Genomic DNA, 16,160 nt, shown 5'->3' on the forward strand with positions numbered 1-16,160 from the left:
AGTGCATCATTTTAGCTGGTTTTATGGTTTTGGTGACCCTGTCTTTGAATTGACAAAACATTACACACAACTCTTGTAAATGTACTGTCCTAACATACTCTAAATTTATGCTTTCGCCGTAAAACCTTTTTGAAATCGTAAAACGTGGTTAGATTAAGGAGATGTTTATCTTTCAAAGGGTGTAAAATAGTTGTATGTTTGAATTTTGACATTTATTTGGATTCAAATTTGCCGCTCTTGAAATGCACCTGCTGTTGATGGAGTGCACCACGGGTGGGACGCTTGCGTCCCACCTAGCCCATAGAGGTTAAATGTAATGTAAAAATGTAATAATATTCCATTGGGACGGTTGCATTGTCTTTCAAAACGTTTCGAAAAGGGAGAGTACCCATGGGCGCCGACGTCACAATGGTAATGGCCCATCCCCTGTGACCAAGGTAAACATCCTCTCTTTCAGTCAATTTTGATGGTAGGAGGCTCAAACCACTTTGTAAAGACTGGGGACATTAATCGCAAGCCCCTGTGTGTTTCAATGGCAAATGTTTGAAGTGATATCCACACATCAGATTTCAGTTTCCTGTCAGGATTTGTCTCAGGGTTTTGACTGCCATATGAGTTCTGTTATACTCACAGACACCATTCAAACAGTTTTAGAAACTTTACGGTGTTTTCTATCCAAATCAAACAATTATATGCATATTCTAGTTACTGGGCAGGAGTAGTAACCAGATTAAATCGGGTATGTTTTTTTATCCGGCTGTGCAAATACTGCCCCCTAGCCCTAACAGGCTAATCACCTTACGCACCAGGAACACATGCTCGGCGCGTGTAGCGGAGTATATCAGAATGTCATCAATATACACCACTACACCCTGCCCGTGCAGGTCCCTGAAAATCTCATCTACAAAGGCTTGGAAGACTGATGGAGCATTCATCAACCCGTACGGCATGACGAGGTACTCATAATGCCCTGAGGTCGTGCTGAAAGCCGTCTTCCACTCGTCTCCCTCTCGGATACGCACCAGGTTATAAGCGCTCCTGAGATCTAGTTTGGTGAAGAAGCGTGCCCCGTGCATTGACTCTATCGCTGTGGCTATGACCGGTAGCGGGTAACTTAACAGTGATCTGATTCAGACCCCGATAGTCAATACACGGGCGCAGACCTCCCTCATTCTTCTTCACAAAAAATAAACTCAAGGAGGCGGGTGAAGTGGAGGACCGAATGTACCCCTGACGCAGGGATTCAGAAACATATGTTTCCATAGCCGCCGTCTCTGCCTGTGAGAGGGGATACACGTGACTCCTGGGAAGTGCAGCGTCTAACAGGAGATTTATCGCACAATCGCCCCGTCGATGGGGTGATAATTGAGTCGCCTTCTTTTTGGAGAAGGCGAGAGTCAAATCGGCATATTCAGGGGGAATGCGCACGTAGCACCAACGGAAACCCCTAAACACTTACCTGAGCACTCTCGCGACCACCCCGTGAGAGCCCTCTGTGGCCAAGAAACAGTGGGGTTATGACAAGCTAACCAGGGTAGGCCCAGCACCACGGGAAATGCACGAGAGTCAATAAGGAAGAGAGTAATTCTCTCCGTGTGACCCCCTTGCGTCCCCATGCCCAAAGGAGTGGTGACCACCCTAATCAACCCTGACCCTAATGGTCGACTATCTAAGGTGTGAACAGGGAAGGGCACATCCACGGGAACAATGGGGATCCATAAACAATGGGCAAATGATCTGTCAATAAATCTCCCAGCCGCGCCTGAATCAACGAGCGCCTTATGCTGGGAATGCGGGGGAAACTCCAAAAAAGTAACAAACAAAAACATGTTTTCAACAGAGGGCTTTGGGTGAGAATGGTGCCTTCTCACCTGGGATGACGCCTGAGTGTCCTGCCTGCTGCCTCGAACCCCAGAGGAACCAACATGGCACCGACCAGCAGTGTGACCTCTGCGGCCACAGATGGTACACGTGAAAGCCCCTCCTCCGGTCTCCCTGTGCGCAGCACCTCCCAGCTCCAAGGTTCGAAATTCCAGTGCGAACTCCTGGGCGCTCCTCGTCCCCTGCCTCAGGTGGAATAGACGTTCACCCGGAAGCAGCGGGTGAACTCCGTGAAGTCCTCCAACGTCGTATCTCCTTCTGCCCACACGGTGTTGGCCCACTCCAGAGCTCTCCCTGAGAGGAACGAGACGAGGGCGGACACCCTCTCCCTTCCCGAGGGAGCTGGATAAACGGTGCCCAGGTAGAGGTCCAGCTCTAGCAGGAAGCCCTGGCACCGTGCCGCCATCACCGTGCCGACGCATCCCACTGGAACCGGGTACAGGAGGGACGGGTAGTGAGGACCCCTGTTGTGCTGGAGAAGGTACTGGAGGACCTCCCTGTCTCTCCCAGCGGTCCATCGTCTGGACGACGCGGTCCATGGCGGTGCCGAGATGGTGAATCAACGCCGTGTGTTCCTGGACGCGCTCCTCGACTCCGCTACCATAGGTACCTGCTCCTGCTGACTCCATAATGGGTGTGGTATACTGTCAAGGTATGCGTGAAGGGCTGTAGTAAGTCAGGCGCAGGAGAGCAGATATTTGGTGGCAAAACGGAACCTTTTATTTGGCGAACCAAAAGCACTAAAAAATACAAATATGGGTTTACCATAACCCAGCGCAACCAGACTAACGTGCGCATACATACCAACAGAGAAACAATACCGCACAAAGACATGGGAACAGAGGGTTAAATACATAACACATAATGAGGGAAATGAGAATCAGGTGTGTGGGAAAACGAGACAAAACAAATGGAAAATTAAAAATGGATCGGCGATGGCTAGAAAACCGGCGACGTCGACCGCCGAACACCGCCCGAACAAGGAGTGGCATCGACTTCGGTAGAAGTTGTGACAATTATACTATTATTATATTATTTTATTATATTATTATTATATTATTATATTATATTATTATACTATTATTATATTATATTATTATATTATTATTATATTATTATCATTATATTATTATATTTGATTATTATATTATTATCTATTATTATATTATATTATTATTATCGTTATATTATTATATTGTATTATTATACTATTATTATATTATTATATTATTATTATATTATATTATAATATTATTATAATATTATTATAATTATTATAATATTATACTATTATTATTATTATTATTATAAATTATTACTATTATTATTATATTATTATATTATTATACTATTATATTATTATTATCATTATATTATTATATTATTATTACTATTATTATCATTATATAATTATAATTATAATATAACTTACCACATCAATAAGCTGTGCTATGGAGAGTCCGAACTTGACGATAACGACATCTGAGATGTTGGGTACGGGTCTGGACCACTTGTTGTACCCGATGAAGAGTTTCTTGAACAGCTCGTCCTCCGCATGCGAATGGGCCTTCTCAAGACAGAAAACTACAGAGGCCACAAGAGACATGGCGCTCAGAGTTTTAGAACATACCTGTTGTTGTATCCAAGACATCACATCAAATACAGTGAAATGGTTACTTACAAGCTCTTAACCAACAATGCAGTTTTAAGACAAAACTTAAAAATAATAATAGATAAGAATAACAATTAATTAAAGAGCAGCAGTGAATTACAATAGTGGGGCTATATACAGGGGGTACCGGTAGAGAGTCAATGTGTCAATATGCGGGGGCACTGGTGTCGAGGTAATTTAGGTAATATGTACATGTAGGTAGAGTTATTAAAGTGGCTATGTTAACAGAGAGTAGCAGCAGTATGGGGATGGGGGGGTGCAAATAGTCTGGGTAGCCATTTGATTAACTGTTCAGGAGTCTTATGGCTTGAGGGTAGAAGCTGTTTAGAAGCCTCTTGGATCTAGACTTGGCGCTTGCCATGCAGTAGCAGAGAGAACAGTCTATGACTTGGGTGGCTGGAGTCTTTGACAAGCAAATGTGTTGTTACCGACCCTTACCACCTGGGGGCGGCCCGTCAGGAAGTCTAGGATCCAGTTGCAGAGGGAGGTGTTTAGTCCCAGGGTCCTTAGCTTAGTGAGGAGCTTTGAGGGCACTATGGTGTTGAATGCTGAGCTGTAGTCAATGAATATTATTCTCACATAAGTGTTCCTTTTGTCCAGGTGGGAAAGGGCAGTGTGGAGTGCAATAGAGATTGTATCATCTGTGGATCTGTTGGTGCGGTATGCAAATTGGAGTGGGTCTAGTGTTTCTGGGATATTGGTGTTGATGTGAGCCATGACCAGCCTTTCAAAGCCTTTCATGCCTACAGACGTGAGTGCTACGGGTCGGTAGTCATTTAGGCAGGTTACATTTAGGCAGGTTACATAGGTATAATTATGCATTTATACATATCATTTGATTGAATATTTTGGTCTGAGGGGCTTGTCTTGTATAATGTATAGAGTAGGAGTGGGCCGCGGGACGGTTCAGTCTGGGCAGGAGGGATGGTTCAGTCTGGGCAGGAGGGATGGTTCAGTCTGGTCCACGGGACGGTTCAGTCTGGCCAAGGGGGATGGTTCAGTCTGGGCAGGGGGGATGGTTCAGTCTGGCCAGGAGGGACGGTTCAGTCTGGTCCACGGGACGGTTCAGTCTGGCCAGGAGGGACGGTTCAGTCTGGCCAGGGGGGACGGTTCAGTCTGGCCAAGGGGGACGGTTCAGTCTGGCCAGGGGGGATGGTTCAGTCTGGCCAGGGGGATGGTTCAGTCTGGCCAGGGGGGATGGTTCAGTCTGGCCAGGGGGGATGGTTCAGTCTGGTCCACGGGACGGTTCAGTCTGGCCAAGGGGGACGGTTCAGTCTGGCCAGGGGGGACGGTTCAGTCTGGCCAGGGGGGACGGTTCAGTCTGGCCAGGAGGGACGGTTCAGTCTGGCCAGGGGGCACGGTTCAGTCTGGCCAGGAGGGACGGTTCAGTCTGGCCAGGAGGGACAGTTCAGTCTGGCCAGGGGGGATGGTTCAGTCTGGTCCACGGGACGGCTCAGTCTGGCCAAGGGGGACGGTTCAGTCTGGCCAGGAGGGACGGTTCAGTCTGGCCAGGGGGGATGGTTCAGTCTGGCCAGGGGGGACGGTTCAGTCTGGCCAGGGGGGATGGTTCAGTCTGGCCAGGGGGGACGGTTCAGTCTGGTCCACGGGACGGTTCAGTCTGGGCAGGAGGGACGGTTCAGTCTGGCCAGGGGGGACGGTTCAGTCTGGTCTACGGGACGGTTCAGTCTGGCCAAGGGGGACGGTTCAGTCTGGCCAGGAGGGACGGTTCAGTCTGGGCAGGAGGGATGGTTCAGTCTGGGCAGGAGGGTCGGTTCAGTCTGGGCAGGAGGGACGGTTCAGTCTGGTCCACGGGACGGTTCAGTCTGGGCAGGAGGGACGGTTCAGTCTGGCCAGGGGGGACGGTTCAGTCTGGTCTACGGGACGGTTCAGTCTGGCCAAGGGGGACGGTTCAGTCTGGTCCACGGGAGGTTTGAGTTAAAAAACTAAAACAAAAAACCCAAGGAGGAAGTCCTTCTCTCTCTCCCCCCGTCTCATTCTAAGGGATTCCCACTGGTCCCTTCATCAACGTAATCACAGTAAATTACCCGCATCATTACTTCCAGCAGCTAACAGAGCAGGGTATGTTTACCAAATGGAACCTTATTCCCTATATATAGTGTCATTCCCATAGGGCTCTGATCAATGGTAGTGCACTACGGGGAATACAGGCTACAGTTTGGGACGCATCCCGGGGATGAGCTGTGAGCTAATCCACCCTTCTCAGTCAGAAGGTGTTGTGGGGTCAACCTCATACAAACACAACCTATCGTTGAGCTGCCAGTAAGCTGTCATTCAGGATTACACTGACGCCAAAACATAAACCATTTATGTTCTCTATTCAATTCAATGTGAACTATATGTGAACGAATATCCTCATGACCTGCCAGTTTCGTGTGTGACACCTGCCAGTTTAGTCCGTGACACCTGCCAGTTTACTGCGTGACACCTGACAGTTTACTGCGTGACACCTGCCAGTTTACTGCGTGACACCTTCCAGTTTACTGCGTGACACCTGCCAGTTTACTGCGTGACACCTTCCAGTTTACTGCGTGACACCTTCCAGTTTACTGCGTGACACCTTCCAGTTTACTGCATGACACCTGCCAGTTTACTGCGTGACACCTTCCAGTTTACTGCGTGACACCTTCCAGTTTACTGCGTGACACCTGCCAGTTTAGTCCGTGACACCTGCCAGTTTACTGCATGACACCTTCCAGTTTACTGCGTGACACCTGCCAGTTTACTGCATGACACCTTCCAGTTTACTGCGTGACACCTTCCAGTTTACTGCGTGACACCTGCCAGTTTACTGCGTGACACCTTCCAGTTTACTGCGTGACACCTTCCAGTTTACTGCGTGACACCTTCCAGTTTACTGCGTGACACCTTCCAGTTTACTGCGTGACACCTGCCAGTTTACTGCGTGACACCTTCCAGTTTACTGCGTGACACCTGCCAGTTTACTGCGTGACACCTGCCAGTTTAGTCCGTGACACCTGCCAGTTTACTGCATGACACCTTCCAGTTTACTGCGTGACACCTGCCAGTTTACTGCGTGACACCTTCCAGTTTACTGCGTGACACCTTCCAGTTTACTGCGTGACACCTTCCAGTTTACTGCGTGACACCTTCCAGTTTACTGCATGACACCTTCCAGTTTACTGCGTGACACCTGCCAGTTTACTGCATGACACCTTCCAGTTTACTGCGTGACACCTTCCAGTTTACTGCGTGACACCTTCCAGTTTACTGCGTGACACCTTCCAGTTTACTGCATGACACCTTCCAGTTTACTGCGTGACACCTGCCAGTTTACTGCGTGACACCTGACTGAGACATATAACATCAGTCAACTTTAACTGGTACAAACCCTTTCCCCTGACTGAGTTTCTCCTTTTTGGATCATACATTTTGTGCTCTCATGTTCGTCGGTGCATGGTGAATATTTTGAAAGTTGTTGATATGTATGTTTGACCAAGTGTCCATCATAACAAGTCACTTGTCACTTGCACCAGTGTGCGTGTGTGTGTGTGTGTGTGTGTGTGTGTGTGTGTGTGTGTGTGTGTGTGTGTGTGTGTGTGTGTGTGTGTAAGTCATCCTCCTCTAGACCACAACAGCATGTCATTATTATCACCTTGTCTTAAGTAGCCAACCAGCCAGCCAACCAGTCAGCCAACCAGTCAGCCAGCCAGCCAGCCAGCCAGCCACCCACCCAACCAGCCAGCCAACCAGCCACCCACCCAACCAGTCAGCCAACCAAGCAACCAGTCAGTCAGTCAGCCAACCAGTCAGTCAGCCAAGCAGCCAGCCAACCAGTCAGTCAGCCAGACACCCACCCACCCACCCACCCAGCCAGCCAGCCACCCAGCCAGACAACCACCCACCCAGTCAGCCACCCAGCCAGTCAGGCAGTTTGCCAGAGAGCGAGTCAGCGAGTCAGAAAACCAGCCACCCAGCCAGCCAGCCAGTGGAGGAAGGCCAGGGCCAACAACCCTGCGAGACAGCAAATCATGTCCAGTCAGCCAGCCAAACAGTCAGTCAGCCTGCCAACCAGCCAGCCAAAGCCAGCAAGTCAACCAACCAGCCAGCAAGCCAGTCAGTCAGCAAGACAGCCAGGCTGCCAGTCAGCCAGTCAATCAGTCAGAGAACCAGTCAGTCAGTCAGTCAGTCAGTCAGAGAGCCAGTCAGTCAGTCAGTCAGCCAGAGAACCAGTCAGTCAGTCAAACCAGCCAGTCCGCCAGCCAACCAGCCAGTCATTCAGTCAAACCAGCCAACCAGCCAGTCAGTCAGCCAGCCAGTCAGTCATTTAGTCAAACCAGCCAACCAGTCAGCCAGCCAGCCAACCAGCCAGTCATTCAGTCAGCCAGCCAACCAGCCAGTCATTCAGTCAGCCAGCCAACCAGTCAGTCAGCCAGTCATTCAGTCAGCCAACCAGTGCCAGTCATTCAGTCAGCCAGCCAACCAGTCAGATAGCCAACCAGCCACCCACCCACCCAGCCAGCAACCCAGCCAGACAACCACCCACCCAGTCAGCCACCCAGCCAGTCAGGCAGTTTGCCAGAGAGCGAGTCAGCGAGTCAGAAAACCAGCCACCCAGCCAGCCAGCCAGTGGAGGAAGGCCAGGGCCAACAACCCTGCGAGACAGCAAATCATGTCCAGTCAGCCAGCCAAACAGTCAGTCAGCCTGCCAACCAGCCAGCCAAAGCCAGCAAGTCAACCAACCAGCCAGCAAGCCAGTCGGCCAGCCAATCAGTCTGCAAAACAGCCAGTCAGACAGTCAGTCAGTCAGTCAGAGAGCCAGTCAGTCAGCAAAACAGCCAGCCTGCCAGTCAGACAATCAGTTAGTCAGTCAGAGAGCCAGTCAGTCAGCAAAACAGCCAGGCTGCCAGTCAGAGAGCCAGAGAGTCAGTCAGTCAGAGAGCCAGTCAGTCAGCCAGAGAACCAGTCAGTCAAACCAGCCAACCAGCCAGTCAGTCAAACCAGCCAACCAGCCAGTCAGTCAAACCAGCCAGTCAGCCAGCCAACCAGCCAGTCATTCAGTCAAACCAACCAACCAGCTAGTCAGTCAGTCAAACCAGCCAGTCAGTCAGTCATTCAGTCAGTCAGCCAACCAGTCAGTCAGTCAGTCAGCCAGCCAGCCAGCCAACCAGTCAGTCAGCCAACCAGCCAGTCATTCAGTCAGCCAACCAGTCAGTCAGCCAGTCAGCCAACCAGCCAGTCATTCAGTCAGCCAGCCAGCCAACCAGTCAGTCAGTCAGCCAGTCAGTCAGCCAACCAGCCAGTCATTCAGTCAGTCAGCCAACCAGTCAGTCAGTCAACCAGTCAGTCAGTCAGTCAAACCAGCCAACCAGCCAGTCATTCAGTCAGCCAGCCAACCAGCCAGTCATTCAGTCAGTCAGCCAGCCAGCCAACCAGCCAGTCATTCAGTCAGCCAGTCAGTCAGTCAGTCAGGTCTGTGGAGGAAGGCAAGCACCAGAAGAGTTTAGATGGGAAAGGACTAAAGGACATTGAAGGGAGGTTGTGGCAATTCATTCCTCTAATAGTGACCCGTGGGCTTAATGTAATACTATTAAAGTCTATTAAAGTCATTCATGGCGTTATGAACAAATTACCTCGCTGAGGTAGGTTGAAGATCGGGAACGTGTACAAACTGATATGTCACTATTTCTGTAACCTGTAGATAGGATACGTTGCTAAAAAATATATATATATATGGTCTACCATAGTCTACCAGAATGCACGTGTTCTAATTCTGGCAAGGCATCTTCTTTGCATCACATCATACTTCAATTATGCGCGTACTTGAAGCTCCGCTGTGACTGCGCATCTGTCCTTCCGTCTGGAATAAGACCAGGACGCTGCAGAGACTATCGGAGACCAGATGCTCGGGGTTTCACAAAAAGCCATCGGACACCGCAGATCAAAGTCCCGCCGGTCAACGGAGTGAGAAAAGAAGAGATGACACCTCAGGTCCATGCCTAGCGCTTGGATCTTTGGGATCTTGGACACTGATCAAATTGTTTTGGCAAGGCGTGTAGCCCCTTGGGCAGCCCATTCGAGTGGTGTGTGTGTGTGTGTGTGTGTGTGTGTGTGTGTGTGTGTGTGTGTGTGTGTGTGTGTGTGTGTGTGTGTGTGTGTGTGTGTGTGTGTGTGTGTGTGTGTGTGTGTGTTGTTTCAGAGGGTACCCTATAGTGGCTCCCTCTGAACGAGTCAGCGACTTCTCGGGCCAAACGTGCTCTTGGGAGAAATTGTCTGAAGATCCTCTCCATTCCATTATCGAAGTGCATAAAGCCACTGTAGCCAACTGCACAACTCTCGTCAATGTGTCATGCGGCTGCCACATTTAGAGTTATGTGGAGGTATTCAACTGTTGTGTTGGCCCCGAGCTTTAATAATGATAAATAAACCATTGAATTAATGAGAAATCAAGTGGCGGACAGTGCTCAGGTTCATTTAGAAAGGAAAGAGAAGTCGATGAGTACATCGACCACAGCGCACCTGCTGTAGCAGTCGATTTAAGCACAAGGAAATGATTGAAAAGGCGGGAGAATTCCAATTAGTTTTGGACCGATGGGAACCACAGAACGAGAGAACATGGTAGATCATTCGGTGAAATCGACGTAGGCACATTGTCAATGATGGAACTGATATGGTAGGTTTAAATGACTGCATCATTGAATGGCATAGCAATGGTATTCACACACCTTGGTAAAAAAAAAAAAAAACATTAAAAAAATAATAAAACCGCGAATGAATGTCAGGAGATAAATCTAAACCCAAATAAATAATAAAACGAACTTACTTGACTCACATAAGAAGAAACAACAGAACGCAGTGGTCCTAGCTGAGAACAGGTGGTTGAATAATCCACGCTCCATATTTCACCCCGGTGACTTTCTATCTTTCTACTTCCCTGAAAAGCATCTAGTTTCAATCTAAAAAAAAATCTCTCTTCAATCAAAAAACCATTCACTTTGTTATATGATGATATCCTCCCCGGAAAGGTTATCTTGAAACAATGATGACGCGTGGAGAAAGTCGTCTTCCGTGTCAATTGTTGAGATGCTCCTCTCGTCCTGTGTCATCTTCGCGTATGAGAGGCATATCAGGACAAGCGGACGCCCTGCCTCATTTCAGATATCGCATACTAGGCGCTTGATAGGCGGGAGAGAGTGACGTTAACGCCGCTTCTAGTGATATGCTTCTTTAGAGATTATAATTAATTGAACTGATTGAATAACTTTTAACTCCGTCGTTTCCACGACTCTGCGTCTCTGTCCTCACCATCGTTTCCTTGTAGCACCTGTATGTATCCAAATGCGTTGGGCGTAAAAACAGAGCGCTGCCCCATCCTGCGCCGCCGCTCAAATACAAATAGAGACGCGCCTAAACGCTCCGTGAATAATTGGGCGCCTATGCTATTTTATGAAGTTACCATATATCGAGATGTTTTAACAACAGTATCCGAAGTTTGGACTTTTGGTTGGTAATTACACATTTTCTCACAAGCACGCTCATCTCATTTCTGCACGGATGGAACAGCTATTAAACACAGGTCTAAGCAGATACAACTATTTGGTCTCCATTCTCACGTCTACGTGACGGGTTAATAACGTATCCAGAAGTGCAATTCTATTGTAATTTCCATTTTGAGCATTTTGTTTCTTCCTGATTCACCAGAACAAACCTCATGAGCACCTCTGGGGAAGAAGACATGTGAGGCGCGGTGGTATTGACTGACCGAGTCTACTCTCCCTCCTTCCCTGACTCTCTCTTTTGCTGTTTATATATGGTAAGAGATACAGGACGAACGCCTTCCCTGTGGCTCAGTTGGTAGAGCATGGTGTTTGCAACGCCAGCATGGTGTGTGCAACGCCAGGGTTATGGGTTCGATTCCCACGGGGGTCCAGTGCAATAAAAAAATGCATGAAATGTATGTATTCACTACTGTAAGTCGCTCTGGATAAGAGCATCTGCTAAATGACTAAAATGTAAATTTAGATTGAGTCTGTCTCCATAAAGCCTCGACATGGCCATGTCAACATTAAACAGGTGTGTACTTTCGAAGAACGAGTAAAACAAAACAAAAAAAAACAGGAAGCAACTATTGCAGACTAGGCATAACTTTCATTTAAATAAAAGTTATAATGAGCTTTTTCTGTGTGAATATACTAAAAAAAGTAGGTTTTTGTACTTATTTTGCACAGTGCTACTTGAATGTGTAATGCTGAGCTATGCAGGTATGATGTGCTCTATTCGACAGTCTCTAGGACCAAAGACTAACTTCTCAATGACTGGATAGTGGATGGACCACTGATAGGAAAAGAGTTGGGACACAGCTGAAGAAGTGCTTATGGCTATGAGTTAGTGTTTGTTTCTACAAGAGACAGCTAGAGGGCAGCACAGGTGAATGAATGGATTGAGAAAAACATTTTACACACACACAAAAAAAAACGTATTTTAGGTACAACTTTATTTTCATCTGGATTAAATAAAACAACACTGTAATGTAAACCTATGGCCTATACTGATGTAAAGTCCCCTGTTTGGGGGACCTGTGTTGTTCTGGTACCGGTTCCAACCAACATTTTCACTTATAAATCGATATGTAGACAACGTATATGGAAATGGCTTGCTGTGAACGACAGTCCTTGTTCCCACGGACACAGTAGTATATTTTCTGAGCCTGTGCAATGTAGGATGTGAAATCTGAAACCACTTGACACTGGGATGTCCTTCATTCACTCTTCCGACTGTCCATCACCTCCTGGCTGAACCTTACGTCACAGCAACTGACAAAACACATGACTGAAATCCTGACATCGTAGCACAGCAGTAGAGAGTGGTTTCATCAGAGATTGATTTACAGCCATTCATCTAAAATAATTCATAGATTTTAAACAACAAAAAAAACAACGTTGTTTTTTCACAGATTTGTCATATGAATGTGAGATGAAAGGCGAGTTACTAACGAGTTCAGGAAGGCCAAGCTAGAGCTTGTTTTAAACAAAAGAAAATACTTTTAGAAAATGTGCACATTTTCTCTAACACTAAACATACAAATATGTATTTTACAGTTATAAGGAAGGTACTATCTTATACTTAGAGGTTTTATAATTTGATTATAATATATTTAGAAAGCATATAAGTCATTTCAAGACTTATTCATACAGTTTTGTTGAAAAGGAATTACGTAATATAAAATATGTATCATATTTGTACTGTATACTTGAGCTTGTGTCTTAAAGTGACTACACCTCAGCAATTTACAACTATTTTTTTACCAGAAAGGTGAGATTTGAACCTTTCTGTGAATATGTAGCATCACTAGTTAATATTTATGGCCCTTTGGGGATTACATAGATTACATTTTAGTTAAACATTTTTTTATAAGTATACTACATTTTGACATAACATGTTTTGTCTTTATCGTTTCATAATTACAACATTAAAAACATACGGTCCTAAAAAAGAAAGGGTGGTGGCATCGCCCATAAAAGACTGCAACAACAAGTACGTCTTTCTACGACAGAAAGAGAACTAGGGACAGAACAGAAACTGATATAGAGTAAAGTTGGAACTCCCACTGAATTGGACTAGGAGATGAATTATCTCATGTCGTTGTTTGATCTCTTAAAGGGACGGGGGTCAAAGTAACTCACGCAATAACCACCATGGCCTCCCCACCAACTCATGGTAGTACTATGTTTCCTTTACAACATTACCCCTTGTAACCATACAACATTACCCCCTGTAACCATACAACATTACCCACTGTAACCATACAACATTACCCCCTGTAGCCATACAACATTACTCCCTGTAACCATACACGTCCTTACCCCCTTTAACCATACACAACAGTATCCCTGATAACCTTACACTACATTACCCGCTGTAACCATACACTACATTACCCGCTGTGACCATACACAGCATTACTCCCTGTAACCATACACAACATTACCCCTTGTAATCATACACAACATTACTCCCTGTAACCATACACTACATTACCCGCTGTGACCATACACAGCATTACCCCCTGTAACAATACACGACATTACCCCCTGTAACCATACAACATTACCCCTTGTAACCATACACAACATTACCCCCTGTAACCATACACTACATTACCCACTGTAACCATACACAGCATTACCCCCTGTAACAATACACGACATTACCCCCTGTAACCATACAACATTACCCCTTGTAACCATACACAACATTACCCCCTGTAACCATACACAACATTACCCACTGTAACCATACACAGCATTACCCCCTGTAACCATACACAACATTACCCCTTGTAACCATACACAACATTACCCGCTGTAACCATACACAACATTATCCCAGTGGAACCCATCTATATAAAGCCTAATTGGTTTTGTATACTTCAGATTAGGGCTGTGTGTAGTTGCATACCAAATGACACTCTATACTTGGGTCCTGGTCCAAAGTAGTGCACTATATAGGGAATAGGGTGCTATAGGGCTCTGGTCTAAAGTAGTGCACTATATAGGGAATAGGGTGCCATAGAGCGCTGGTCTAAAGTAGTGCACTATATAGGGAATAGGGTGCCAAAGGGCTCTGTCTAAAGTAGTGCACTATATATAAGGAATAGGATGCCATAGGGCTCTGCTCTAAAGTAGTGCACTATATAGGGACTAGGCTGCCATTTAGGATGTAGCCTATGTTTCCAACCCATTCAACAGCATTGGGTTGTCGTTTGAACTCTGACAAGGAATGGGGGTCAAAGTCACAATCACCCCACGCCTGGCTGCCCCTTTCCTCACCAACTCACTGCATACAATATAAATGTCTCTGAAAAACATATTTTCCTCACAGCATAACATACCCTTTCAAATATAACCCAGCTAGATAAAGTCCCATTGCACTTGTACACAATTCCCTTTATTTGCAAATGAACACTTTGGTTTTCAAACCTGGAATTTGAGCTGATATTTGAGCTGAATATCACTCTAATTACACTTGTGTATTTTCACTGATAAAACAACAGATCAGGGTGTATTCCAGGCTTCTGCTTTCATAGAACAAGAGAGGAGAACCTCCCTTCAAGCGTCTGCCCTGAACTTATCCTGGTCTCCACCCTTACCCTGGTACCTAGACAGACCAATACAGACAGACCATACTACCCTGGTACCTAGAGAGACCAATACAGACAGACCATACTACCCTGGTACCTAGACAGACCAATACAGACAGACCATACTACCCTGGTACCTAGAGAGACCAATACAGACAGACCATACTACCCTGGTACCTAGAGAGACCAATACAGACAGACCATACTACCCTGGTACCTAGACAGACCAATACAGACAGACCATACTACCCTGGTACCTAGACAGACCAATACAGACAGACCATACTACCCTGGTACCTAGAGAGACCAATACAGACAGACCATACTACCCTGGTACCTAGAGAGACCAATACAGACAGACCATACTACCCTGGTACCTAGAGAGACCAATACAGACAGACCATACTACCCTGGTACCTAGACAGACCAATACAGACAGACCATACTACCCTGGTACCTAGAGAGACCAATACAGACAGACCATACTACCCTGGTACCTAGAGAGACCAATACAGACAGACCATACTACCCTGGTACCTAGAGAGACCAATACAGATGTACCATAATACTAAGGCTAACCAGAGCTGCCCGTACTACTATGACTGAAATAGAGTTTGTGTCACAAATCCCACCCTTTTCCTGATATAGTGCCCTTCTGAACAGGGCCCATAGGGCTTTGGTCAACAGTAGTGCACCATGCAGGGAATAAAGTGCAGTTTGGGACGTAAACAAATATATTTTGTTTCAAAACTTCCAACTGGCATAAAATTCCAGTAATAATAGCAATTTACTGGATGGAAAATCTGGTTTGAAATACATTACATACTATGATATAATTATATGCTGAACTGCTCAGTATGAACAACTTAATGTTTTTTGGAATAATTGTAAACAGAAAAAGTACTGACTTGGCGTTTTGTCTATGATAGCATTTGGTCACACGTGAGTGCTACTGTATTAAACAGCTACGGTACAGTACAGTACAGTGACTGTTCATTACAAATCTGTGGTCCAAAATCTCAGCATAAATCCTCTACCAATTATTCCATAGCTCTGTCAGCCCTCTCACGGTTCACTTAAAGTACACTGAGCAGAAAGAACATTCCTGTCAGAGCATCTGTTTAGTAGAGCACTACACATCTCTAGGTTCAGACCAGAGAGATTTAGGTTTTGACAAGAGACACAGATGTTGAAGGTTGTAGTAGCCTGAAGGAGGGAAGGAGAAGCGAAGGAGGGAGGGAAGAATAGTTGGAGGGAGGGAAGAAGAGTAGGAGGGAGAGAAGAAGAGTAGGAGGGAGGGAAGAAGAGTAGTAGGGAGAGAAGAAGAGAAGGAGGGAGAGAAGAAGAGTAGGAGGGAGAGAAGAAGAGTAGGAGGGAGGGAAGAAGAGTAGGAGGGAGAGAAGAAGAGTAGGAGGGAGGGAAGAAGAGTAGGAGGGAGGGAAGATGAGTAGGAGAGAAGTAGGAGGGGGGAAGAAAAGTAGGAGGGAG

General features: G+C 46.4%; 1 protein-coding gene and 1 long non-coding RNA gene across 3 annotated transcripts in view; both read right to left on the reverse strand.

Moving 5' to 3' along the window:
* LOC106608318 (neuronal acetylcholine receptor subunit alpha-2) overlaps positions 1–11,320 on the reverse strand; it is a 53,427-nt gene extending 42,107 nt beyond the window's left edge. Inside the window, exons 1-2 of one of the 2 annotated variants that reach the window (XM_045721175.1) lie at positions 10,365–11,320; positions 3,314–3,465 (exon numbers count right to left, since the gene is read on the reverse strand). In XM_045721175.1, coding sequence (XP_045577131.1) covers positions 3,314–3,465; positions 10,365–10,431 — 219 coding nt within the window. In that variant the 5' untranslated portion in view covers positions 10,432–11,320. Of the gene's footprint in view, positions 1–3,313; positions 3,466–10,355 lie in introns of both variants that reach the window. The other variant, XM_045721174.1, reaches the window with a different exon arrangement.
* A 689-nt stretch (positions 11,321–12,009) lies between these two features.
* Positions 12,010–16,096, reverse strand: LOC123743513 (uncharacterized). Its single transcript, XR_006770375.1, has 2 exons — positions 14,770–16,096; positions 12,010–14,689 (listed from the first exon to the last, which is right to left on the reverse strand). It is a non-coding gene; the product is annotated as an uncharacterized lncRNA (long non-coding RNA).
* Between the last annotated feature and the right edge of the window lie 64 nt (positions 16,097–16,160).

This window comes from Salmo salar, chromosome ssa06 (assembly GCF_905237065.1).
Source record: "Salmo salar chromosome ssa06, Ssal_v3.1, whole genome shotgun sequence".
Taxonomy (NCBI): Eukaryota; Metazoa; Chordata; class Actinopteri; order Salmoniformes; family Salmonidae; genus Salmo; species Salmo salar.